This window comes from Phlebotomus papatasi, chromosome 3 (assembly GCF_024763615.1).
Source record: "Phlebotomus papatasi isolate M1 chromosome 3, Ppap_2.1, whole genome shotgun sequence".
Taxonomy (NCBI): domain Eukaryota; kingdom Metazoa; phylum Arthropoda; class Insecta; order Diptera; family Psychodidae; genus Phlebotomus; species Phlebotomus papatasi.
The window spans coordinates 12,574,856-12,600,872 of NC_077224.1; the positions used below are offsets into that span (position 1 = coordinate 12,574,856).

A 26,017-nucleotide genomic window follows, 5' to 3' on the forward strand; every position below is an offset into this window, starting at 1 on the left:
ATTTGTTGATAATTCCGTGATAATTTAGTGTAAATCTCTTTCGAAAAACAAAAGAAATTCACATTATTCGAAGGCATGAACGTTCGGAGGGAGAGCACTTTCCCCTACCAAAAGTGTCCCACTGAACCGTTCTTTTAAGTGTTTTATATTTTTTGTAAGCTTAATTTTATCAACTCGGCCATTTTTAATAGTACATGTTTTAAAGTTAAAATTTACTATTTTCACACGAGACGCTTCTACTGTTTTGAAATGTTTGTTGTTAAATTTTTTGAGCTTTCCAAAAAACTCAAAATCATTTAATTTGGATAAAAGATCGGTAAAAGATAAAAATCGACAGAATATTCGAAAAACTTTGCTCGAAATCTAATTTTAAATATCTGCAAAATAGGATTAAGAAAGAATAAGTGCAGGATAAGAAAGTAAAAAAAAATCAGAAGGTGTTTTTAATTTCTTTTCCTTAAAACAAAAGAAGCTAAAACAAACGTCGGAAATCAATTAAATCGGATTATGTGCTATTAAACCACTTAAAATCATCAAAATCGAATTAAAATAAGATTTATTCTGATTTTTCAAGTATATATTAAACCAAAAGGCTCTTTTTGTCTATAAGAACATCGTTTTGTGATCCTTAAGCTTAAAATGAAATTTCCTGAAACGAAAAGCTATTCCAGATCGATGAAAATGATTTTATACTCTTCGTATTTATTACTATTTTGTACTTTTGTACAAAATCGTATAAATCCGTATAGTGACTTTTTGAAAAACAGGTCGCAAGTGGATTCCTTTTTCCTTTTCTTGATCTTTAAATAAGCTCAAAGTCATAATAATTTGGCTTATTTTATCAAATTTTCGAGAAAACTCATGTTCTTTGCATTCAAAAAGCAATTTCACTGGCAATAATTAGTTACTTTTTAAATCTAAATCGTTCTTTTATTGACAAATACCGATTTTCTTACTGACCTAAATTTATGTACATATATTTGTTATTTTTTATATTTTTATTTATTATTTATATAAAAATAATGCTTAAAGGCTTACGCTCTTGGAAGTTTATTTTACCGGTAATCAATTTTATTCTGACCAAAATTGATTGTTTATGGCTCCAGCACAGCTTTTAGATCAAGAACATTTTATGAAGTTGAAATTCGAATCTCTTTCTTTCTCACGTACCTTGTATATGTCAATCTCATTCTTTCGCATTCTTCTGCTTTTTTTATACATCACTCCAAATTCAATTTAGCTCAATAAAATTTTGGTATGCGAAAGAATGAGATAGTCATATGCAAAACATGGGAGAAAGAAAGGGATTCGAATTTCGATTTCATAAAATTTTCCTGATGTAAAGTTGTACCGATTACCGACGCGATTACTAACCAAAAATATAGTTTTATGCTAGATTAATATTATACGTTAAACTGACTAAAATCGATTTTGTGCTGTCGAAATTCTTTTATTGACCAAAATCTATTTTAGTGACCAAAATTGTTTTTCTCACTGACCAAAAATTAATTTCTTTTATAAATTAAAATTGATTATTTTCTGAAATAAATTAATTCGTTTTCTAATGAAAATAGATTTGTGCTGACAAAATTTATTAATCAAAATTTAAATTTCACCTGATTAAAATCTATTCTTTTAAGCCACTGCTATCACAATTTTTAGATCAGGAAAATTTCATTAAATCGAATTTCACATCTTTTTCTTTCTCTAACGTTTTTCATGTGTTTGTCTCACTCAGTCTTTAGCACTTAAAATTCGATTGAACTAAATTGAATTTGGTGTAATGTTTAAACGAAAAAGAAGAATGGAAAAGAATGAGATAGACATAAGGGGTCGTCAATTTGTACTTCATAAAGTTTTCCTAATCGAAAAGGTATGCTGAACCATTACTGAGAAAGATTGATTTTTTACTAAGAAAAATTCATTTTTCAAAAATTTAATCCTATAGAACAACATCGAAGCTTCCTTACTCGCCTCTATGTAAACATGATTATAAATTAACACATCAAAAAGTCTCATCTTTGTAGCTTAATTTCAGCAAAGAAACCGCAAATTCTCACCAATTTATCGTAAAATTGCACGTACCAACTTCTTGGAAAAGTTATTAACGAAATAATTACCTGGTAACCCTTATGTTTACCAGCATAGAAGATGCTATCGGAGTGGAAACAAGAGTTTATTAAAAACAAATCATTATCACGATATGTCTGGTATTGCATAAGGTGTAAAATTGTGCACTAATGCGCTAAAGTATGATAAGTCATAATAATAAATAATTCAATTTTTTTGTATACATTTTCATTTATTTTTTGATAAATGATTGTCTGGAAGTCACTGAATTAATTATCCATGCGTTGAGGAGGTCTACCACAATGAAAGTTTGTTAGGAAATGTAAAATGCACCTAAAAGTAGAGCGCAGGTAATTATTTCTGGGAAAGAATTAAATGAACACAATGATTAAGTAAACCTCGAAATTGCAGAAAATTCTAGCGTCATTATCGAAGTTCATTCAAGCTGCAGTCAATTATCTGAACAAAAGAAAAATTAATTTTAAAATAACTGGTTTTTGATATGGATAAAATTGAACAAAATGTTTAAAAAAAGCGGTTTAAATTTCAGCGTTGCACCATTTCGATTTCCATTAACAACATAGAATGGCAGAATTAAGATGAATGGACCAATTTTAAGGCACATTAATGGGACAATCAACCTAATTATGTGAAATTGGATACATGAAAAAGCTGTATAATGATGAAACTTTGTCGCTATTTCTAGAGATCAAGTTCATTGCTATCAGTTTTTTGGTGGTTTGAAAAATTCATTCTGAGGTCTTCTATGTGTTGCTGACATTTTATAAAAAATTGTCTGAAAATGTCATCATTAGGGGGAAGTGGGGCACCGTTGATTGTGGGGCGGCTTTGAAATTGGGATTTTTCTCCTATGTTTAGGGGAAAGTACTCCCCCTTCGAATGTTCATGCCTTCGAATAATATTAATTTCCTTTTATATTTCCTAAGAGACATAAAGACATAAAGATGATAAACTAAATATATTTTAATATAAAAAAAAATATTTAGCACATGTTTGTACTAAAAAAATCAATAGGGGTACCTTCGGACGACTCAAGCTTCGGACAATTCAATTTTGCTAATGGATTAATGGATTTGACTTATGGCTCTCTTCAGGAAATTTAAGGCTTTGGAGTAGATATTCTATATAGATTCTCTATATAGATATAGAGTCAAATTCATTAAAAAGGTATTAAAAAATTAGTTGTTCGAAGCTTTAGTCGTCCAAAGGTACCGCGCTGGCCCTTACAATAATTTTTATTGAACTAAATATCAAATCATGGCAGGAAAATATCAATGAGTTTATAATAAAACAATTCATAACTAGAAATTGTAACAAAATTTTAGTACATGCTTGTTCTAAAAGAGCTACTATATAATTTTCCAATAAATTCTGCTACTGTACTGATCATGCGATATTACAAGGGAGCAATTTATTCTAACTATGAGTATATTTTTGGGGTTAAACAGCCTAATGGTGTATTTCCAATAAAAAATGAGAAGGGAAAATCATTCTTCTTCTTTACTGTTCTCAAGTGCTTATTCATTATCTACTTTTCTCTGTATTAGTTCTTGATAGGACTATTTTTTCCAGCCTTCGCCATGTTCTAAAATCACCAAATAGTCGTGATATGAACCGATACAAAGAAGAAGTGATTATGTAGAAGCACTTGAGAAGTCTTGTACTAAAAAATAGAAGTCAAATTTCCTTTGTCATCTTTCATTGAAATATCCTCGTAAGACTTTGTCACATAATTTCTTTACTGTGCAATTTTTTGAGAAAAAAAAATGAGTGGTTCCAACCAATGTACACTGAAAATTAGATGTAAATTTAATAAATAAGTGATGGTTGATCATATAACTAAACAGTAATAACTCAACAGGTGAAGACGGGAAAAAATAATCATGACAAGAATTAATACAGAGAAAAGTCGATAATGAAGAAGCACTTGAGAACAGTAAAGAGGGAGAATGATTTTCCCTTCCCATTTTTTATTGGAAATGCACCATTAAACTGTTTAACCCTAAAAATACACTCATAGTTAGAATAAATTGTATCCTTGTAATATAGTTTGATCGATACTGTAGCAGAATTTAATGGAAAATTATATAGTAGCTTAGAACTTAGAGCTTAGAAGAGTTCGTTCTTATTGTTATTTAGGACTGCAAACGTATTGGTAATGTAAATAAGTACTAAAAAATGATCCAACATGTGCTAATTCTTAAGTGAGCCAATAGTTTCATTTTCTGTGATGATAATGGTTATGCAAAATAATTATGTCAAAATATACCAAAGAAATCTTGTTCATTATGAACGTATCGTGCGTAGCGTAAGATTTGAAGACTTTTAGTATATGTTTGTACTAAATTTCCGATCCGTTCAAAAAATAAATATCCTTTTGATGAACTTGCTCACTTGTGTGACTTTTCGGTTTAAAATTTCGAACTTCCAACGGATTTTTACGTAAGTTCTCTCTGATATACCTTCGAATCGGTACAGAAAGAAAAACCTCAATCGGAGAGAGCTCTCAAATCGGGAAAGTTATTACTGAACGAGATGAGATGAATGTTTACAATTGTTTGCAAACGTATTGGTAATATAATTAAGTACTAAAAAGTGTGCCAACATGTGCTAATTTTTAAATGAGCCAAAAGTTTCATTTTCTGTGATAATAATGGTTATGCAAAATGATTATGTTAAAATATACCAAAGAAATCTTCTTCATTATGAGCGTAACAGATTTGAAGACTTTTAGTACATGTTTGTACTAAATTTCCGATCCGTTCAAAAATTGTTCAGATTTGAACAAATGATGTATGGTGCAAGTATTATAATTTTAAACTGACAATAAATAATGAAGGGAGACACAGAGTGTAAAATATCTTATGGATTAGCATAACATTGTAAAATTAATTACTCTTTGTTTTATGTAATAGCTGCATTATGTGCGCTGATGACTGTTGGCAATAAATTAAGCTTGCACTAAGAAGGTATTCAAAAAATTCTTAGAAGTCATTAAAAATCATAAATAATAAATAGCATTTTTTTCAGTTGTTTCTTTCATTCTCATACATAATTTACCAACTTATCTGAAGTAGAATCTTTTAGCAGAAGGCTCTGCTCTAGAAGATCTTTAGAACATAAAAAAAGACTTTTGTTGAGAATCTTAGTAACTCGATCAATGATATGCAATGACACCAAAATGACAAGAATTCTCAATTATGGGCTTATTGGAAAGAGCATAAGAGTGATCTGAAAATAATAATTTCATGATGCAATTATCATTTTGATTTAGTGTTGTCTTGACAATGTTTGCGCTATTGAACTAGATTTCGTCTCTTTATATCTTACATCGTCCATGCAAATTTTCATCAGTATTGATTACTTGGTTCAGCACAAATCACACTCTTTTATATAGCAATTTATCGCGCACGAGTCGGGTGAATAAGATTTCTTTGCCTTCGAAAATTTTCCAACAATTGCGTTGACCAACTTATAAAATTATTATTATTTTTTTTTTGTGACCGAACTCAATTCAGCAAGTTCTTTTGCTTTTATTTTCTTGAATTCTGTCTCGTGTGGTGCATTTGTCCACTCTCTTTGGGGGGACCAAAGAAGTGACCTTCTGATTGAGAAATTACATCTTGGACCAGAAAGAAGTGTAATTTTTGGAGTTGTTTCTGTTTTTTTTTTGGCAAAAAATCCCCTCAGTTGCACCTGAGTATGGTCAGAGATTTTTGCGAAAAAATTGTAATATCGCAATTTAAAATGAGCGGAAAAAATTTTGAGCCGTCCAGTTGATGCTGATTACTGTTTCTGTTAAGTGTTTGTCAATTGTTCTTGCAAAATCCAAATTTTTCGTGGCTCCACAAAAAAAAACGAGACATTGTGTTGCAGATTGAAAATTTTGAATTGAATTGAAAAAAAAATAATAGATATACTCCTCATTCCCTTCCAAAAGCCTCAATGCAATATTTTGTGGTCACTTCCTCAGTTTGAAAATAATGTAAGATTCCTTTCCGCCTGGCTGGTCAAATGGTCAGAGGGAGACTTAACGAGGCTCTAGTACACTTTTTGTGTAACATTGTGCGTGGGTGACTTCACTAATGCAATGTTTCACTGACGATGATGGCACATCACCCTCCCTCATAATGACCAGGCCTGAGTTCTTGGCTCAATTGTCGCCCATGTCGTCACTATTTTGTCTACAGCATTTCCTTTTCCCACCGCTTTTCTCTTGCCATTTCCCTGCAGCTTAATTTCAATCAAAGCTTCCTCATATATAAATCAAAATCACCCACAATTCACTTCTTCAGTGATTGTCTGTGATTTGATTGACTCTTCTTCTGACCCCAGAGACCCTGCCAAAAACCCTTCCGTGATATGCCACAGTGATCCCTCTAGATATTCCCCAAAAGACCCCAAAGAAAGACCATTCGGTGACAAAATGCAAAAAGCTGTGATTCTTTTTGTGGTTCTCTGTGCAATCGCGTGTGTTAATACTCTGCCAGCCTCGAAAAAACCACCCACACAAATCACCTACGAGAGATTGAGGGTAAGATTAAGTCTGGCTTTAGTGTTACGAGATTTAAATAAATTTCCAATAATTGGTTTCTTTTTCGAGCTGAAAGCAATTTTTTTAGAGAGATTTTTGCGTTTAACACAGCGATATTGGAATACATACAACATACAAAGTGCGCTAAAGATATTTAATTGCTATACCTAAACAATAAACTAGAACCTAAGATTAATTTTTGAAAATTAGAAGCACAATTGTTGCCAATTGTTGCTTTCAGTGGAAGATTATGCAAGATAAGCTTAGCTTTTAGGACAAGAAAGGTTATGTGAGGTTATATTTGGTTTGAGGTTATGTGAATTATTGTGGCGCCTTATAAGGACCAGAGAAAAATTGTTTTATGACTCGTTAAAGGCTTTCAATCGAAACCGAAACAATGTCCTTACAGTTTAAAACGTAAATATTTCCTTGAACTTTTTAAGGTTATGTTTATTTAGTCAAAACGATAAAAGTTCTTCTTGAGATAGCTTGATAGAGGTAATATTCTTACTGTTAGTAGGTATTTTATTTAAGTTTAGACGTAGAAGAAGGTGGTTTGATACTTAAGTGTTGAAACGAGACGCATAAGGTCCGAAATACTTCTAATTTATTCAGGAATATAGGCTATAGTTGAACTACTGAACCTTACTGGCAAAGCATTGTTAAACTACGCCAAGTCCTAACTAGAAGCCAAGATAAAATATTCTTAATTGAGTTGAACAGAAGAATAAAACATAAAACAAGATATTGCTCACTCATTCAAATTTATAGCGGTTCTATTTATTCAATATGAAAAAAATTTAAGGTTATGTAAAAATATCTTTTCGGATTTTGGCATATATTACGACTACAGTTTAAATAGAAAGAAGGAAATAAGAATTTTAAATGAAATATCTAATTTAATACCCCATACATATAAAGTCCTTAAAAATCACTTAAAAAGTACTTAATTTAATGTAATACCTTAATTTTATTGATTTCTTAAACAACGCTACTTACCAAATGTACGAAAATGAGACAATCCGAGTAAAAGCTTACCTTATGTTGCCCGGAAATGCTTCAATCTTATTTAAAAGATGTATTATAGGCTCAGGATCTGTCAGACACAAATTGTGAACATTTTTTTAGGTTATACTACAAATTTTGCCGCGATATCCGCGTTTATAAATTTGTTCTGTCTATTTTCAACAGTTCATTAGAGTTTCGGTTTGATCTAACCTCAGAGAATCTCCGTATAAAAAAGATGATACGCTTTTGTTAGCATTTTTTAAGGTTATCTAAGAATATGTTAAAAAATATTAGCGTTTGTTTGTTAGGGATTCTTTTAAAATGAGAAAAGAGACATTAGCGAATTGTAGTTAGTATTACTTTTTCCTTGAATATATTTGTCAGACAAGGAACATATACAGTGCCCGCTCTCTAATCCGGATCGGCATAATCCGGACTAGTTATTTTGTTTAATAAATGAAGTATAATAGCATAGAATTTTGGCTTTCGGGATTTGACCGGGACCCCTCTAATTATGTCTTAAGTTTCTTGGGAACTTCCTGTCCTGAAAGGATTGCACCCCCTGACGCATCTGGAGGGAGTTCATCTCCTTGACCTTCTTATACGAATTGCCGTCAGTAATCTACCGAAAATTTCTTGGGAACTTATATTTTAATTCTACACAAAAAACTTGTAATATATTTTCGAAACGTTGAACAAATTCAAAAATCCATCCGGATTAGGAAGCGGACATCTATCATATTGTCTCCCAATCATCCGGATAACAAAGCGGGACTGTAGTAAGTTTTAAGGTTAGGTTCAAAACTTGACGAAAAATTTTGAACATAACCTCAAAAATCTGACGGCTTTAAAATAATGATCACAGGTAAACTTTTAGTTGTGGTCATAGCCTTGAAGAATTTAACCGATGGATGGGAATACATTTCATTAGTCTCTGTGAGGTTTGAGGTTATGTTGAATACCTTTATGGTTTTTACAACTTTCATTATTGCTCTTAATCATAAATATTTTGAGGGGATGACGCAATTTGAAAAGGATTTCACATTCTTTAGAGTACAATAACATAAGACCGGTAAAAACTGTATTACTTAATTAATCTTTGAGGTTATGGTTAAAAAATTGAAGTAGTATTCGCAGTTGTACAGATTTTCTGACAAAGTTTAAATGACTTTAGACTACTACAACAAAGTTGTTATTTGGTTGTAACGTAAAAGACATTTTAAAAATTATACAGGAAATTTAGTGATAAATATTTTTTAAGGTTATGTTCAAAATTTAAAGCAGTTTTAGTTGGTTAGTATGATTCTGAGGAGTTTCAATCTCTCTCAAAACACAGTAAATTTTAGAAATGAAATACAAATAAATCGATTGTGGTATATCCATGATAAAGATTATGATTAAGGTTACGATTTTTAGTTGAAAATTATGTGTATTACTAAAATTTGTTAATGAATAACTTCAAATAAAGTGTAATCTTTGGATATTTGAGGTTAATGCAAGGAAATCAGAGGCAAAAATTCAGGATACGTTTGGAGGTTATGTATTCTATCAAAATAGGAAAATATTAAATATTTTTTCAAAGCTTTTGTCGCTAAATGGGTTTTTTTTAGCTGTTGAAATTCTGACAACAGCTCCTCTATTTCCTCTACTTCTAATGATGATGCACCAGGAAATATTGGTATTTATCTAGAGAAACTTTTTTGATTCATCTGACAACAGTTAGGGGAAACTGGGGCACCACCAAACACTACGATTTTTTAATCAGATAGTCGACTTCAGAGGACAAGACTTATTGAAATTTATAGGCGCTGAAGAAACGGTCGGGATAGTCCAAGTAATTTAGAAATAAAAATTAGTGTTTGGTGCGACCCCGTATTTGGTGGTGCCCCAGTTTCCCCTAATGATTTTTCTATTTTTTTAACAGTATATTGTACTATTCGTATATTTTTTTAAAGATTTATTTCTGTAAGTTAAATGGTCAAATGTAATCATGTGACTTAGACAGTTTAATATTTACATTACGAATAAAAAGCTAGAGTATTCCTGATCAATACGCTGCCGTTTCCGTCAACGATTGTCGTACCTTGCTTTTTGATCTTCTAAAATGTTTAAATTCAGAAATATTTTTAATGAATAGTGTAAAGTGGTACAAGTTGGACAGTGGTACAAGTTGGAAAATGGTACAATTTGGACAGGATTTTTTGTCTTGATAAATTTAGTACTTCATTTTTATTTGTATATTTTTAATGCTCTAGTTTTATAATTTGGTTCCTTGTGCTTAAAAACAAATTTTGTACTGTATTTATGAAGAAAAAAGCCATGTTCAATTTGTACCGACGAATTGTCCAACTTGTAACACTAATTCCAAGTTATATCACTTTACCCTACCGCCGTAAGTTCACACTAAGTAGAAGAATTTACATAGAAAAGTCGTACTTACATAATGTCCTGAAAAGTATTTAAAATGAAGATACGACAAAGAAAGACGAAAAAGGCAACATGGCCCTAAATAGTACGATAATCTCTTATTTTTAGAAATCTCCGAAGGACTTACGGCTAATAGCAACAGTCAGTATTCTAAATGGTGCCTTAAAAGCTGAAGAGAAGATGGAGGTGCAGCTGGAGAAGATGGCTAAGGATTTCTATGCAAATGCTGAATCTTCCTCAAAGGAAGAAAACCTCCGGAAGATCAGGCAGATTGAGAAGTTCATGACGCGTGATCGCCGGGCTATTGCGATGTTAAGCGCAGCTCTGGATCTTGCTAAGGTCAATTCTTCAGTGGATGATTACAGAAGGGCCCTACAGACGACTGTTCGGAATCTAGAACCCTATCCGCTGAAGATTAAGGACAATGCCGGCAATGTTACTCAGCAAATGAAGGCATTGAAATTTCAAATTGATACTCACATCAGCATGATGCATAAAACTCTCGAAGAGAAAGGTAGACAGACACTGAAGTACCTGAAAGCCCAAGAGCCGAAAGCTTTCGCCAAGGCCACGGTGCGGAAAGAAGAGAAGAAACCCACCAAACCACCCAATCCATCCAGTCCAGAACCAGTCGCTCCTCAAGGTCCCCAAGGTCCATATGCAGGCACTTTCTTGTCGTACGTGCCCCTTTCACACCCGCCTGTCTTTTTCACAGTCAACGCCCTTACAGACTTTACAAATTCCCCGGATTTTGTTGCTCCCTACGTTGAAAGATCCAGGCGCCAGGATGACAAAACATCCGAAGAAAATTCAAATGCCATCGACAATACCAGCAAAAATAGCAACAGCGAACTAAGTTTATCGGAAGAGGACTCTGGGGATGAGGATCGACCAGGAGGACTCGTTGGACTCATTGCTTCCCTCAGTGGAGGAGATGAAGGATCGGATGTTGGAGCCCTACTAGGGGCCCTCACGGGAGTTGTAACCAATCTCTTTGGGGTGAGTAATATCCGATTTCTCTCAATGGACATTCTAAAATAAATTATGTCAAATCCCCCCACCTAGACCACCAAGAAGGATTATACAATATTTCTCAAAAGAACTGCCCAATTGCTCAATTTAATTCAATTGAAAAGCATTCACAGAAATTTCATGGGAAATGAAACAATTTTCGAAAGCATCCACTCTTTTAGATCATTAATTTTATGCAACAGTGAATGCCGATAAAAATAGATACCATAAATTTAAATGACTCTTTTTGGTGCCAAGTCATTCGCCAAAATATTAAAGGTGATTTCATTGTTGCGTGTAATTACAGCCCGGTGGACTGGACATTCCGTCTTTGTTGAGTTCTGGAACGTCACTCCTTGCTGGACTCCTTGGGGTAAGTTTTTTTTTAATTAAAAACAAAAATAAATTAAAATGTTTTATGGTAGAAGCAGATCTATTCTATATTTAGCTAAGTAAGGTAAAGTGCACTGGAGTTGACCGGTTCCTCGATTCGACCGGTGGTCAATATTTGAATGTTTTAATGGTGAATTTCTATAAAATTGTCACTGATTCGTATTTATTTATGGAATAATTGACCTATTAATGTTAGATCATACGCCAAATATTAGTGCAAATATAAATAAATTGAATAAATAACCGGTCGAATTGAGGAACCGGTCGACTTAAGGACACTTTGCCTTACTTATTCTTCTATCTATCTATTCTATTACAGAAGGTAGAATAAGACAATTTAAGTAACTTAAAACATGGAAAATTACAGTAATTAGAAAAGTTTTATAAAATATTTTAAAGTTAAAATAAAATATATTGTTCAAGATGAACATGCACGTTCATACAAATTATTTTCAAATTAGGATTTTTTAATCTTTGAGGGATAATAATGGGTTTTAATTCATATCGAACTACTTTTGAATAGTTAAATCGCCAGGATATTCATCATAAGTCCTCACATCCTAAAAAGGATACGAATTATTCAACACAAAAGTTGGAAAGTTTTGGCTTCACCAAGACTTTACAAGGGTTTTCGTTACCCCTTTTTTAAGTCAATGACTTATCCTTAAAGGATTTAAGGACTACTACACTATTTTTAGATACTTTTACTACTAGGAATGTCCTGTCATTTCAATTAGAGACGAATAGTTTAACTAATATACGGATTTTAGTTTTGGTTAAATCGAGTCATTTCACGAAGTATACAAAACAAGCCTCACTTTAACGGCAAATATTGAAGAAACTAGGATGCTAAACGATCCTAAACTTTTACCATCCTATTTTCTATATCCTTAACTCTATCTGATATCAATTTGCTACCATTCTAACAAGTAGTTTCTATGATATTAGAGATTGAAAATTGTCAAATTCTTATTGAAAGTAGGTCATTATGCTTAGTGCTAATGACACCCGTTCATTCACTTCTTGATCAGCATTTTTTCGTCAGCAAAATAAAGAATGTGCAATTTTGCAATGACGCATTATGGGTTCACGAAGTTCACCTTAGTAATTAAGTGGGGTAAAAATGATTTTGTATAAATAGGGTTAATTTTTGTTAAATAAATCAGATTGCGATAGAGATTCCTGAGTTTCACTTCTAGCAGCACGAGAGTGCTTGTTCCAGAGAAATCGCATCTCCCTTTTGGCCCAAGACCAGCGGCATCCTATTGCCTAAGGATTACCAGCGGCCAATTGGCTCCCTACTGCCAGGAAACAGCGGCTTCTCTTCAAGAAGCCTTAAGACCTAGGGCAGGCTTTGAGAATATTTCTGGAGGAATTTTTCCCTAGAGGCATTCATTTGCCGGACTGCAAGGTTGGAAATTTATTTCTAACCTTGGTTAAACTCTCTCGAGGCACCCCCGGGGGTAGCCTACACAAGGGGGCATTACTGCCTTAAGCCCGGTGGCTCGAAAGAGCCGTTACTAGAGGCCGTGAAAACAGCCGAGAGTCAGTCCAAACAGTGGAATAATTCCCCAGGAAGTTCTCACCAGAGCAAGGGAATAATCTGACGGGATTCGGATTATTCTCTTCCTCTAGCTTCGGCTTTTCAGCTGTTTGGAGCCGAAACATGGTCCTTCGAGCCGGATAATCCTTACAAGATTATCCGGCATCGTTGAGGTCCCAACCCAAGGTGTCTACGCAGAGGACGTTAATCACCAACCAGAGGACTGCTTCTTCCCTGTGGACATACGACAAGCAGTTAGAAGGGAACCTCATCAGTGATCTATCAGCGACACTGACCATACCAACGAGAGTATCTTGGAAAGATATTCGACTCACCGTGACGTCAGTCTCCATAAGACGTCATTTCACCAGCGATTGACATCAGTTTCATCGTTTCTCGTCTCATCAGCAGACAGCTAATTCTCCAAGAAGTAGTGCACGACTCCTTGGAAGGATTCCGGCGAAGGTGTCCTGGGACAGCTCATCCTTCATCCATTGTCTTCAGGAGGTTCGCAGACGACTTTTCTAAGTCATTCCATCACTGAGTCCAGTCTCACGTGATCAGCAGATTTATTCCAATCTGTGTTGGGTGCCCTCTATTCTCGAGCGGTGTTCCCATTCAACGGCAAACCGGATCCATTGCCAAATCTTCAGCCTGCAGTATTTCTTTAAGGAAACATCGCAGGATCCATCATCGAGTCCTGTCTCCGGTGATCCAACGATATTCTATCGTTAGAGGACCTCATCAGAAGGTTCCAGACTACAGTTCAGTTCTCATCGAATCAAGATTGAGGAAAGTCCAACGTCGCTTTAAGGTCCAGTCCAGACGACATCCATCCAGATCTTATTCAGAAGATCACTACCATAAGAACGTTCTCCACAATCCTCGAGGAGAAAAAACACTTTATCAGTTGACTGATCTTCGGTGAATTTACTCACCAAACTTCATCAATTTCTGGGAAATTTACGCCTTTCCAGAAAGAATCCAGCATCCGCCCAGATCCATTGGGAAAGCAATCACATTCGCTGATTGCCACAGCTTGTTGACTCACCACCTCGCTGCAACACATCCAGAAGACAAGAGGGTGGAAGTCCAAGAATCAAAAAATCGGCAAGAACACTCTATATCTGAGTGCTTCTTCATAAATTTGCCAATCCAGGCATTTTCCTTGTGGGACACCACACATTCTTCCGTATCTTCAAAATCCACTAGAGATACAGAATTATCACAGACTCACTGCACCATCCACGCACTCACGAAATATATTCACGGATATCACTATCTCACGGAGAGGTCGCAAAGTCCAACACGTCACATTCCGCACTAATTTCACACAATTCATCTACAATTAAAAATCAAAAGTGCAAACGTTGGAAGATTGAAGCGGCAATCCACGACGCGCGAAGAAGGCACAGTGAGGATCAGATTACATTTGGGTAAATCACACGTCCAGTGTTGACACACACCAAAGCTTTCTTCAATAATTCCCTACAACTCTACTATCAGAATGGCTCATTCAAATCCAACGGAAGAAGAAATTCCATCAACTGAGGAAGACATCAGACTGTTGTCTCATTGGTTAGTCCAGTTTCCCAAACTACCTGCCATTGAGATCAAGAAGTTTTCCGGCAACGAAGAAGATTGGCACTCCTTCTTTGAGCTCTTCAACACGGTTATTCACGAAAACCCAATGCTCGAAGATGTAACAAGGCTCCAGTATTTGATGTCATATCTTGAAAAGGGACCACTGTCCTTGATTGATCACCTGACACTTTCCAACGCCAATTATTCCAGTGCTATCAGCATTCTTAAAACCAGATATGAAAGCAAGAGGATTTTGGTCGCATCTTACGTCAAACCTTTAGTCAGGTACAAGAAATTCAAAATCTACTCCGCTGAAGATGTTATTGGGCTACATGATCGCATCAACGTGTCTCTTACGGGACTTAAGAATCTTCAGTACGACATCAGTTCCTGGGATCCCTTAATCGTATCCATCGCCATGAACAAATTTGATTCTGAAACTGCTAAATCTTTTGAGGAGACTTTGCCTGATACAACGACGGTTCCATCCTTGGAAGAACTTCAGAACTTCCTTACAAGAAGATACAGAATCCTAAAAGCCATAGGAAACAACTCCAAGAGCAACTAAGAGGATCCGTTATTCCAGGGCGCGGGCCCCAGTATGTTCAAGATGAACATGCACGTTCATACAAATTATTTTCAAATTAGGATTTTTTAATCTTTGAGGGATAATAATGGGTTTTAATTCATATCGAACTACTTTTGAATAGTTAAATCGCCAGGATATTCATCATAAGTCCTCACATCCTAAAAAGGATACGAATTATTCAACACAAAAGTTGGAAAGTTTTGGCTTCACCAAGACTTTACAAGGGTTTTCGTTACCCCTTTTTTAAGTCAATGACTTATCCTTAAAGGATTTAAGGACTACTACACTATTTTTAGATACTTTTACTACTAGGAATGTCCTGTCATTTCAATTAGAGACGAATAGTTTAACTAATATACGGATTTTAGTTTTGGTTAAATCGAGTCATTTCACGAAGTATACAAAACAAGCCTCACTTTAACGGCAAATATTGAAGAAACTAGGATGCTAAACGATCCTAAACTTTTACCATCCTATTTTCTATATCCTTAACTCTATCTGATATCAATTTGCTACCATTCTAACAAGTAGTTTCTATGATATTAGAGATTGAAAATTGTCAAATTCTTATTGAAAGTAGGTCATTATGCTTAGTGCTAATGACACCCGTTCATTCACTTCTTGATCAGCATTTTTTCGTCAGCAAAATAAAGAATGTGCAATTTTGCAATGACGCATTATGGGTTCACGAAGTTCACCTTAGTAATTAAGTGGGGTAAAAATGATTTTGTATAAATAGGGTTAATTTTTGTTAAATAAATCAGATTGCGATAGAGATTCCTGAGTTTCACTTCTAGCAGCACGAGAGTGCTTGTTCCAGAGAAATCGCATCTCCCTTTTGGCCCAAGACCAGCGGCATCCTATTGCCTAAGGATTACCAGCGGCCAATTGGCTCCCTACTGCCAGGAAACAGCGGCTTCTCTTCAAGAAGCCTTAAGACCTAGGGCAGGCTTTGAGAATATTTCTAGAGGAATTTTTCCCTAGAGGCATTCATTTGCCGGACTGCAAGGTTGGAAATTTATTTCTAACCTTGGTTAAACTCTCTCGAGGCACCCCCGGGGGTAGCCTACACAAGGGGGCATTACTGCCTTAAGCCCGGTGGCTCGAAAGAGCCGTTACTAGAGGCCGTGAAAACAGCCGAGAGTCAGTCCAAACAGTGGAAGAATTCCCCAGAAAGTTCTCACCAGAGCAAGGGAATAATCTGACGAGATTCGGATTATTCTCTTCCTCTAGCTTCGGCTTTTCAGCTGTTTGGAGCCGAAACATGTGCTTAAAATAACGCACAGTTCTATCATAAAACGGTCAACATTGCGCTTAAAATCACGCACAGTTCAATCATAAAACGGTAAATGAGCATGAGATCACGCACATCTTGATTATAAAACGGTAAATGCACTTAAAATCACACATAGTTCTATCATAAAACGGCTAATGCGCTTAAAATGATGCACAGTTGAATCATAAAACGGTTAAGATTGCGCTTAAAATCACGCACAGCTCGATCACAAAACGGTAAATGCGCTTAAAATCACGCACAGCTGAATCATAAAACGGTTCAGATTGCGCTTAAAATCATGCACAGCTCGATCACAAAACGGTAAATGCGCTTGAAATCACGCACAGCTGAATCGTAAAACGGTTAAGATTGCGCTTAAAATCACGCACAGCTCGATCACAAAACGGTAAATGCGCTTAAAATCACGCACAGCTGAATCATAAAACGGTTCAGATTGCGCTTAAAATCATGCACAGCTCGATCATAAAACGATAAATGCGCTTAAAATCACGCACAGCTGAATCATAAAACGGTTAAGATTGCGTTTAAAATAACGCACAGCTCGATTATAAAACGGTAAATCCGCTTAAAATCACGCAAAGCTGAATCATAAAACGACAAATACGCTCAAAATCACACACAGCTAGATCTTAAAACCGTAAATGCGCTTAAAATTACGCACAGCTGGATCATAAAACGGTTAAGATTGCGCTTAAAATCACGCACAGCTCGATCACAAAACGGTAAAAGCGCTTAAAATCACGCACAGCTGAACCATAAAACGGTTAACATTGCGCTTAAACTCACGCACAGTTCGATCATAACACCGTAAATGTGCATAAAATCACGCACAGGTTGGTCATAATACGGCAAATGCGCTTAAAATTATGTACAGGTCGATCATAAAACGATAAATGCGCTTAAAATCACGCACGGCTGAATCATGAAACGGTTAAGATTGCGCTTAAAATCACGCACAGATAAATCATCAAACGGTAAATGCACTTAAAATCACGCACAGTTCTATTATAAAACGGTAAATGCGCTTAAAGTCACGCACAGTTCAATCATAAAACGGGAATGCGCTTGAAATTATGCGATTTTTTATGCGAAATCCTAAGCGTTTTATGATTAAACTGTGCGTGATTTTAAGCGAACTTGATCTTTTATGATCGACTTGTGCTTGTTTTTTAGCGTATTTACCGTTTTGATATTGATCTGTGCGTGATTTTAAGCTTACTCTTGACCGTTTTGTGATTGATCTGTGCGTGACTTTGACCGTATTTACCGTTTTATGATTGAACTGTGCGTGATTTTAAGCGCATTTACCGTTTTGTGATTGATCTGTGCGTGATTTTAAGCGCAATCTTAACCGTTTTATAATTCAGCTGTGCGTGATTTTAAGCGTATTTACCGTTTTGTGATCGAGCTGTGCGTGATTTTAAGCGATATAGTCAAAGGCGGGATTTCGGTCTAATTTATGCTCTTCAATTTTACTTTATTGTTGCCGACGTTTCGATCCTGGATGGGATCTTCTTCAGGGCATCAAAGTATCAAGGAGAGCAATTGTCAATTTCACATGAAACACTACTTCCTGATCTTGTACCTGTGAAGCTCTCTCACCCATCACCAGTTGAAAACCAGTTGAAGAACCAGCCGGAAGCAGTGTTTCATGTGAACTTGTCAATTGTTCTCCTTGATACTTTGATGCCCTTAAGAAGATCCCATCCAGGATCGAAACGTCGGCAACAATAAAGTAAAATTGCAGAGCATAAATTAGACCGAAATCCCGCCGTTGACTATATTGATACAATAAACGGTCGAAATCCATTAGAGTGGTTTTAAGCGCAATCTTAACCGTTTTATGATTCAGCTGTGCGTGATTTCAAGCGCATTTACCGTTTTGTGATCGAGCTGTGCGTGATTTTAAGCGCAATCTTAACCGTTTTACGATTCAACTGTGCGTGATTTTAAGTGCACTTACGGTTTTATGATTAAGCTCTGCGTGATTTTAAACGCAATCTAAACCGTTTTCTGCTTCAACTGTGCGTGATTTTAAGCGCATTTATCGTTTTATGATTCAGCTGTGCGTGATTTTAAGCGCAATCTTAACCGTTTTATGATTCAGCTGTGCGTGATTTCAAGCGCATTTACCGTTTTGTGATCGAGCTGTGCGTGATTTTAAGCGCAATTTTAACCGTTTTATGATTCAACTGTGTGTGATTTTAAGCGCATTTATGGATTTATGATTAAGCTCTGCGTGATTTCAAACGCAATCTAAACCGTTTTATGCTTCAACTGTGCGTGATTTTAAGCGCATTTATTGTTTTATGATTCAGCTGTGCGTGATTTTAAGCGCAATCTTAACCGTTTTATGATTCAACTGTGCGTGATTTTAAGCGCAATCTTAACCGTTTTATGATTCAACTGTGCGTGATTTTAAGCGCAATCTTAACCGTTTTATGATTAAGCTCTGCGTGATTTTAAACGCAATCTTAACCGTTTCATGCTTCAACTGTGCGTGATTTTAAGCGCATTTATTGTTTTATGATTCAGCTGTGCGTGATTTTAGGCGCAATCTTATCCGTTTTATGATTCAGCTGTGCGTAATTTTAAGCGCATTTACCGTTTTGTGATCGAGCTGTGCGTGATTTTAAGCGCAATCTAAACCGTTTTATGATTCAGCTGTGCGTGATTTTAAGCGCATTTATTGTTTTGTGATTCAGCTGTGCGTGATTTTAGGCGCAATCTTATCCGTTTTATGATTCAGCTGTGCGTGATTTCAAGCGCATTTACCGTTTTGTGATCGAGCTGTGCGTGATTTTAAGCGCAATCTTAACCGTTTTATGATTCAACTGTGTGTGATTTTAAGCGCATTTACGGACTTATGATTAAGCTCTGCGTGATTTCAAACGCAATCTAAACCGTTTTATGATTCAACTGTGCGTGATTTTAAGCGCAATGTTGACCGTTTTATGATATAACTGTGCGTTATTTTAAGCACATTTACCGTTTTATAATCAAGATGTGCGTGATCTTATGCTCATTTTCCGTTTTATGATTGAACTGTGCGTGATTTTAAGCGCATATACCGTTTTATGATTGATCTGTGCGTGATATTGAGCGCAATCTTAGCCGTTTTATGATTCAGCTGTGCGTGATTTTAAGCTCATTTACCGTTTAATGATAGAACTGTGCGTGATTTTAAGCACATTTACCGTTTTATAATCAAGATGTGCGTGATCTTATGCTCATTTACCGTTTTATGATTGAACTTTGCGTGATTTTAAGCGCAATCTTGACCGTTTTATGATTGATCTGTGCGTGATTTTAAGTGCATTTACCGTTTTATGATTGAATTGTGCATGATTTTAAGCACATTTACCGTATTATGATGTTGATGTGCGTGATTTTAAGCACAGTTACCGTTTTATGATTGAGCTGTGCGTATTTTTAGCATTTTCTTTAACCAGTTTATATTTCAGCTATTTGTAGCACAGGGTTAATCGTTTTATACTTGAACTGTACATGTTCTAAATATACTTTTTACCGTTTTATGATTGATCTGCGTAGTTTTTTTTAAAGATGTCTTGTGTCACTTTAAAATATTTTTTTTTGTAAGTAAAGCCTGCCATAAAATAACATTTTTTGTTCATTATTGCATGTAGGTCTTTATATACTTGAAATTGAATACATAATTGTCGTAATAGATGTTGTTTTTCTTCTAATATGTGAGATTTCATTTCATTTACATATTATAATCCTTGTTATAAAATTAAAATTATTGATCAACAATCGTTAAAACATAATCCAGTAAATTTTCATAACTTTCATAAAATTTCATAAATTTCACAAATTTCATGAAAATTTCATTACCTTAATGTCTTACTTCAGGAAAACAGTCAATGCCCAATATTAGAATTTGGTTGACATAAAGTTTTTTTAAAATGATATTTTAAAAATTGAAGTATATATAAATGTCAAAAACGTATCAATGGCATTAAAGTGGCTTAAAGAGGTTTATATTCATTATTCAATAAATTAGTGTTATTAAGAAATCATACTTTGATAAAATTTATTGAAAAAAATGAATATTTTAAGCGTAATACATTTGACCTTGAAAAATGACATGAAGGAATATTTCAAGGTCATTGGTATGTATGGACGAAATATCCATCTGGACGACATCTAAAACATATCCGAGACTGAAAACTATCGGATGAGTAGTTTTCGAAATATCCCAAAAAACACGTTTTTTAAGAGAAGGGGAGGGGTGGGGGGAAAATGAAGGTCATATTTAGATTCCCAAGGTCAAGTTATGGGGGGGTCACCCGAAGACCCCAAGTCGCTATTTCCAACCCTCTGGCTGCTAGAGCCAAAAATATGAATTTTGAACCCCAACCCCACCCCCTGTAGCGGGGGTATCGATGCCTATCGAAGTTTTTTACTATCACCATTGAATTTGGCATGCCCAAATTAGGTAATATGCAAAGTTTCATGAATGAACTCGATATCGAGTCCGAGAACCTCCCTTGTCAGTGAATGAAATTTATATACCTATTTAATTTTTCAAATATTTCAGGGGATGAGACTTGTATGAATTCAATAAAGATCAATGTTTATAACAACCCCGTATATACTACTGCCCCAGCTTCCCCTATTTGATTGTTTTTTTTGGTATGTTATAAGGGAATTGCCGAACTTAAAAAATTGGTTCGTCCTAATAACGTTTATATTTTTATTCATTATTAAATATTTTTAAGAATTATTTTAGAGAAGACATAAAATAGGGGAAAGTGCTCTCCCTTCGAACGTTCATGCCTTCGAATAATGCGAATTTCTCTTGTTTTTCGTAAGAGATTTACACTAAATTATCAAGGAGTTATCAACAAATGATGATAAGACAACTAATATTTAATAGAAATGTGTAAGTTTCTTAGGACAACTAAAAGAAAATTCACATTATTCGAAGGCATGAACGTTCGAAGGAAGAGTACTTTCCCCTATTATCTTGAAGACGAAGAAGCAAATATGTGGAACATGATGTGGAATATGATGATTCAAACTCAGAACATTGGTTCTTAAAAGCAATCTATTCGATATATTGTTGTATTGTTTCCATACGCATATTTATTGATATTTTTAGACAAACTTATAATTCTCAAACTTGCCTATATAATTATGCGATATTTTGCAAAATTTATATCATAAAATTAAAGGAATAAGTAAATAAAATATTTCGCGTATTAATCAGGACAAAAATGAAAGGTCTTACAAAATATTATAACTTTCGAGAACATTTAAAGTTGGTAGGACCAACACTAGAGGAGTTAAGTTGCAAAGGATTTATAAAGGGTACTTTGGTTTACAATTCAACCATATTTTTCTAAATTATAAATTAGCAAAAAAAAAATCATTTTTTAATTAGTTAATATCGCTTTTAAATATGATTAAATTGATCATTGCAAATTTTAGAAATGTGCAAACCCACTATTTGGCTCTCAAATGGTATAAATTTGAAATATAACTGGATTAAAAGAAGTTAATTGTACACTGAGAAAAAAAGAGGCTGCGATTAACTTTTTTCGTCATAATTTTAACACTTTTTGGGTGTAAAAATATATCAACATTTTTTAATGTTAATTTTACACCTTTTAAGGGTAGAATCAACATGAAAGAAGGGGAACTTTAACCCATAATACACCTAAAAAGGGTAATATTTACACCGTTTTCGGATCAATACTGCAGGGTAAAATTAACATTTCCGGAATGTTATTTTGACTTTTTCGGATTTCTCTCAGTGTACGTATTTGACCATTTTGTTAAGATACATTTAGCCGATGAGAAATGAACAAACTTTTGGAAAATATTTTTTTTTGTTATGAAATAAAGTTTTTTTTTTAATTTTTTGAAATACATAAATAACATTTATGAATTACATGCAACTCATTTGCAAAAAGAAAAATTTTATAAAGGCTTTTTTCTATCATTTTTTCCACCTGGCTTCTCGAACATAGATTTGTCAAGAAACTTATGGCCGACACTGTACATTGTTGTTTTGTAATCTTGTACTAAATAGATATAGGATTATTACACTTTAAGAAATCAGAATCCCTGTTCTCTCTGCATTTTATAATTCTAATCAACTCGAAATTGTAAGCTGAAACTCTGTGTTATGGGCGGTCGCAACTCTAATTAAAAATTGTATAAGGGAAGAGTACTTCGGATCGGACTGTTAAGACACATGCTCCATATTTAGTTGAAAATATAGTCCTCAAAACACTATTTGATATTTTTATGTATGCTAATGGATACATTAGATACCCCTTTTACTATATCTGTGCTTTTGAATTTTTAATTTTTACAATAAATTAATAAAAAATATGTGTAATTGCAAACTTGCACGCTGTACCTCAGATCGTCAGGAATTTAATCAGGTGTCTCAGGGAAAATTGGTTTTATAAATTAAATTAAATTAAATTAAATTAAACTGAGTTAATGCACTCTGCATTCTTGTGATAGTTAAATGGTATAAAGTAGCTAATAATTTAAAAAAAAAATTAATTTGGAGCAACAATGTGGTATTAACCTGACGATCTGAGGAACACTGCCGATCGCTGGTGCTCTTCCCTTATATAGTCTTAAGAAAGGATCATTGGATCCAAATGGCAATAAAAATAATTGGCAATGAAAAATAATAATTGTCTTTATTGCAGTAAAGAAATCATTTGCAAAAAAGAAATCGTTAGAAGTTCAGAAATCTTCAATATGTCCCATAAATTTCACCAGAAATTGAAGGATCGAATCTGAGCACTTATCATATTCTTGTACCTTCCTTCTGACTTTCTTCAGAAAAGCTTTCAAAATTTTCCTTGAAAGATAAATTATCGATACTTATGTTATGACATTCCTTCAAATATTTCCATATTAAAAGAAACAGAAAGAACACTGTAGTCACAAAGAATTTTATCTTTCTCTTGAAAAATTCTTTGTTTTTTGAACTTAAAGATAAACAAAAAAAAAGTAGTGATAAAAAAGGTCCTTGATAAACAAATGTCTTAAGCTTCAGATCTATATAAGTCGACGATAATCATTAAAACATTGCAAGTTTTTTTTTCTTAAATTTCAAGGGTTGGGTTTCGGTGGCAAACACACTTTTTTTTACTTACACCAAATTGCAGAAAAAATGGGGAGAAAAAAACAATTTGTCAGAGAGATGCATTAAAATATCTTCGAACACATGTGTTTATCGATATATTTTTTTCCTTTTCAACTCCTTCCAAGGCATGTGCCTCGACTTTTTCATTGCCATTCAACTGTTGATAAAAAGAAAACAGAATAAATGGCTCAGGGTGACGAAGTTAAATGGGTGAAAAAAATTGGATGAAAGAATTAAAATAATGTTAAAGAGAGTCAAAGTGTGATAAATATAATTTTAATAAGGAAAATGTAAAAGAAAAATTGTAACAAAGCTATGCCGGAGGAATTTACAAACCATTCTTTTTATCTCGTCTGTCATTCCATCCACTTGTTGCATTTCTATGTTTAACGATAAATAAATGTGCGCTAAGTGAATTGTCATGTTTATTTATTAAAAGTATATTCCTTCTTAGAGTATTCCTTGTTATATCATCGAAAGAATTTCAAACAGCAATTATTTATTTTTCTTTTAAAGCCCCAAAATACTGTGTGAGTGCAATTTATTTGATTAGGACTCCCTTTGGTAGAATGGTCAACAATGAGAAAATGAGGAAAAACAGAGAGTGTATTATAGGATTACATTGCTCTTTTCCGCAGAAAAAACAGTCTTGTATGAGCGCAGTCCAATTAATGTCATCAATTTGCAAGTCTTCTAATTGATGGATCCAGAACATTTTACTCTCATCATGGAACTTTATGAATTGCATTTAAAACTGCATCGATTTTTTTCAGGGTCTTTTTTGAGCTCGGAGCATAGAAAGAACTTTCGTCGCCATGCAAAAGACTTTGCAAAATGCTCAAATTGTTGAGCTCGTTTTTATTTATTTTTTTTATTGTTCGAACTCCACAGAGATCAATATATATAATTCCTCGATTTTTTCTTGTTTGTCCGTCTGCTCATCTGCCTATCTGTCTGTCTGTATGTCCGGCCGTTACCACGCCTAAAGTCCAATCGGTTAGAGATAGAGACTGGAACTCTCAGAGACTACCCGATAAGTCGACCCTGGGACCATTAATATGTCCCTCCTTTCCCCTTACCTCTCCCCTTCCCATCCAAAAACTTGTTTTTTGGGATTGCTCCAAAACTCGTCGTGCGATTTTTTTTCATTTTTGAATATATTTTGGAGGTTGTCCAGGTGGACATTTAGTCCTTATACGAAAATACCTTTGTATCATTCCTACACTGAGATATATCCCAAAAAGTCAAAATAACTTTCTGGAAACGTTAATTTTCCCCAGCAGTATTGATCCTAAATTGGTGTAAGTATTACCCTTTTTAGGTTTATTATGGGTTAAAGTTACCTTTTCTCATATTAATTTTATCCTTAAAAGGTGTAAAATAAACATTTAAAATGTCGATATATTTTTACACCTAAGAAGTGTTAAAGTTATGAGGAAAAAAAGTTAATCGCAGCCTCTTATTTGTCTCAGTGTAATAACGATTTACAAGGTCAAAGGTTAAAAAGGCTCAATGGAATGGCATCATGTTTGCTCGTTCGAAAGGTCACTGAGAAAACAAAGAGGGTGCGATTAACTTTTTTCCTCATAAGTTTAACACCTTTTAGGTGTAAAAATATATCAACATTTTTTAATGTTAATTTTACACCTTTTTAAGGGTAAAATTAACATGAAAAAGGGTAACTTTAACCCCCAATACACATAAAAAGGGTAATATTCATACCGATTTTGGATCAATACTGCAGGGTAAAATTAACATTTCCGGAATGTTATTTTAACTTTTTCGGATTTCTCTCAGTGGTCTTGGAATTCTTGACAAGCCTGTACAGATTACAATCAATTATGAACCGGTCCATAACCGACAACTAATTTTTATTCGAAATTCAGTTGTAGTACTTCTAAGGTATATTTTGGGCAATGTTTTGAAGTGATTTATAAATCGGTTGTGAACCGGTTATGAATCGGATAAATAACTTTTGTGCGAAAATTAATTTTATTACTCTTACAATTATTTTGTGGGACTTTTTTTAAAAATCTATTGAGAATCGGTAAACAGTAAATTATATCAAAGTGCTTTTGAGGTATAGCTTCTAAGTCACTAGTACGAGCACTTTGCAAGACCTAGGACGCTTTGGCGCCCCTTTTTTTTTAAATTTGATCCAACTATGGGTAAAGTTCTTTTGTAAAATTTACTTATGGGAAAGTATATTCTTCCTTAGAATGTACATGCCTTCGAATAATGTGAATTTCTTTTATTTTTCCTAATGACCTCTACACACTAGAGACATTTTTGTCCATATTGAAGAGTTTTTCCTAAGCATAGGGAGTTTGCTTCTACACAGAAAAAATATTTTGTAAAATGTTCGTAAATGTTTGTGAATTCCTATGGGGGAGTTACAAAAT

General features: G+C 34.3%; 2 protein-coding genes across 2 annotated transcripts in view; one reads left to right on the forward strand and one right to left on the reverse strand.

The window, feature by feature from the left end:
* The window catches only part of LOC129807774 (protein stunted), a 351,397-nt gene that overhangs the window by 157,189 nt on the left and 168,191 nt on the right, over nucleotides 1-26,017 (reverse strand). The gene's annotated exons all lie outside the window — the stretch shown is intronic.
* On the forward strand, nucleotides 6,518-13,742 carry LOC129805195 (uncharacterized). Its single transcript, XM_055852961.1, has 5 exons — nucleotides 6,518-6,625; nucleotides 10,169-11,059; nucleotides 11,379-11,444; nucleotides 13,419-13,514; nucleotides 13,614-13,742. The coding sequence occupies exons 1-5, from the start codon at nucleotides 6,518-6,520 to the stop codon at nucleotides 13,740-13,742; spliced, it is 1,290 nt and encodes a 429-aa protein (XP_055708936.1).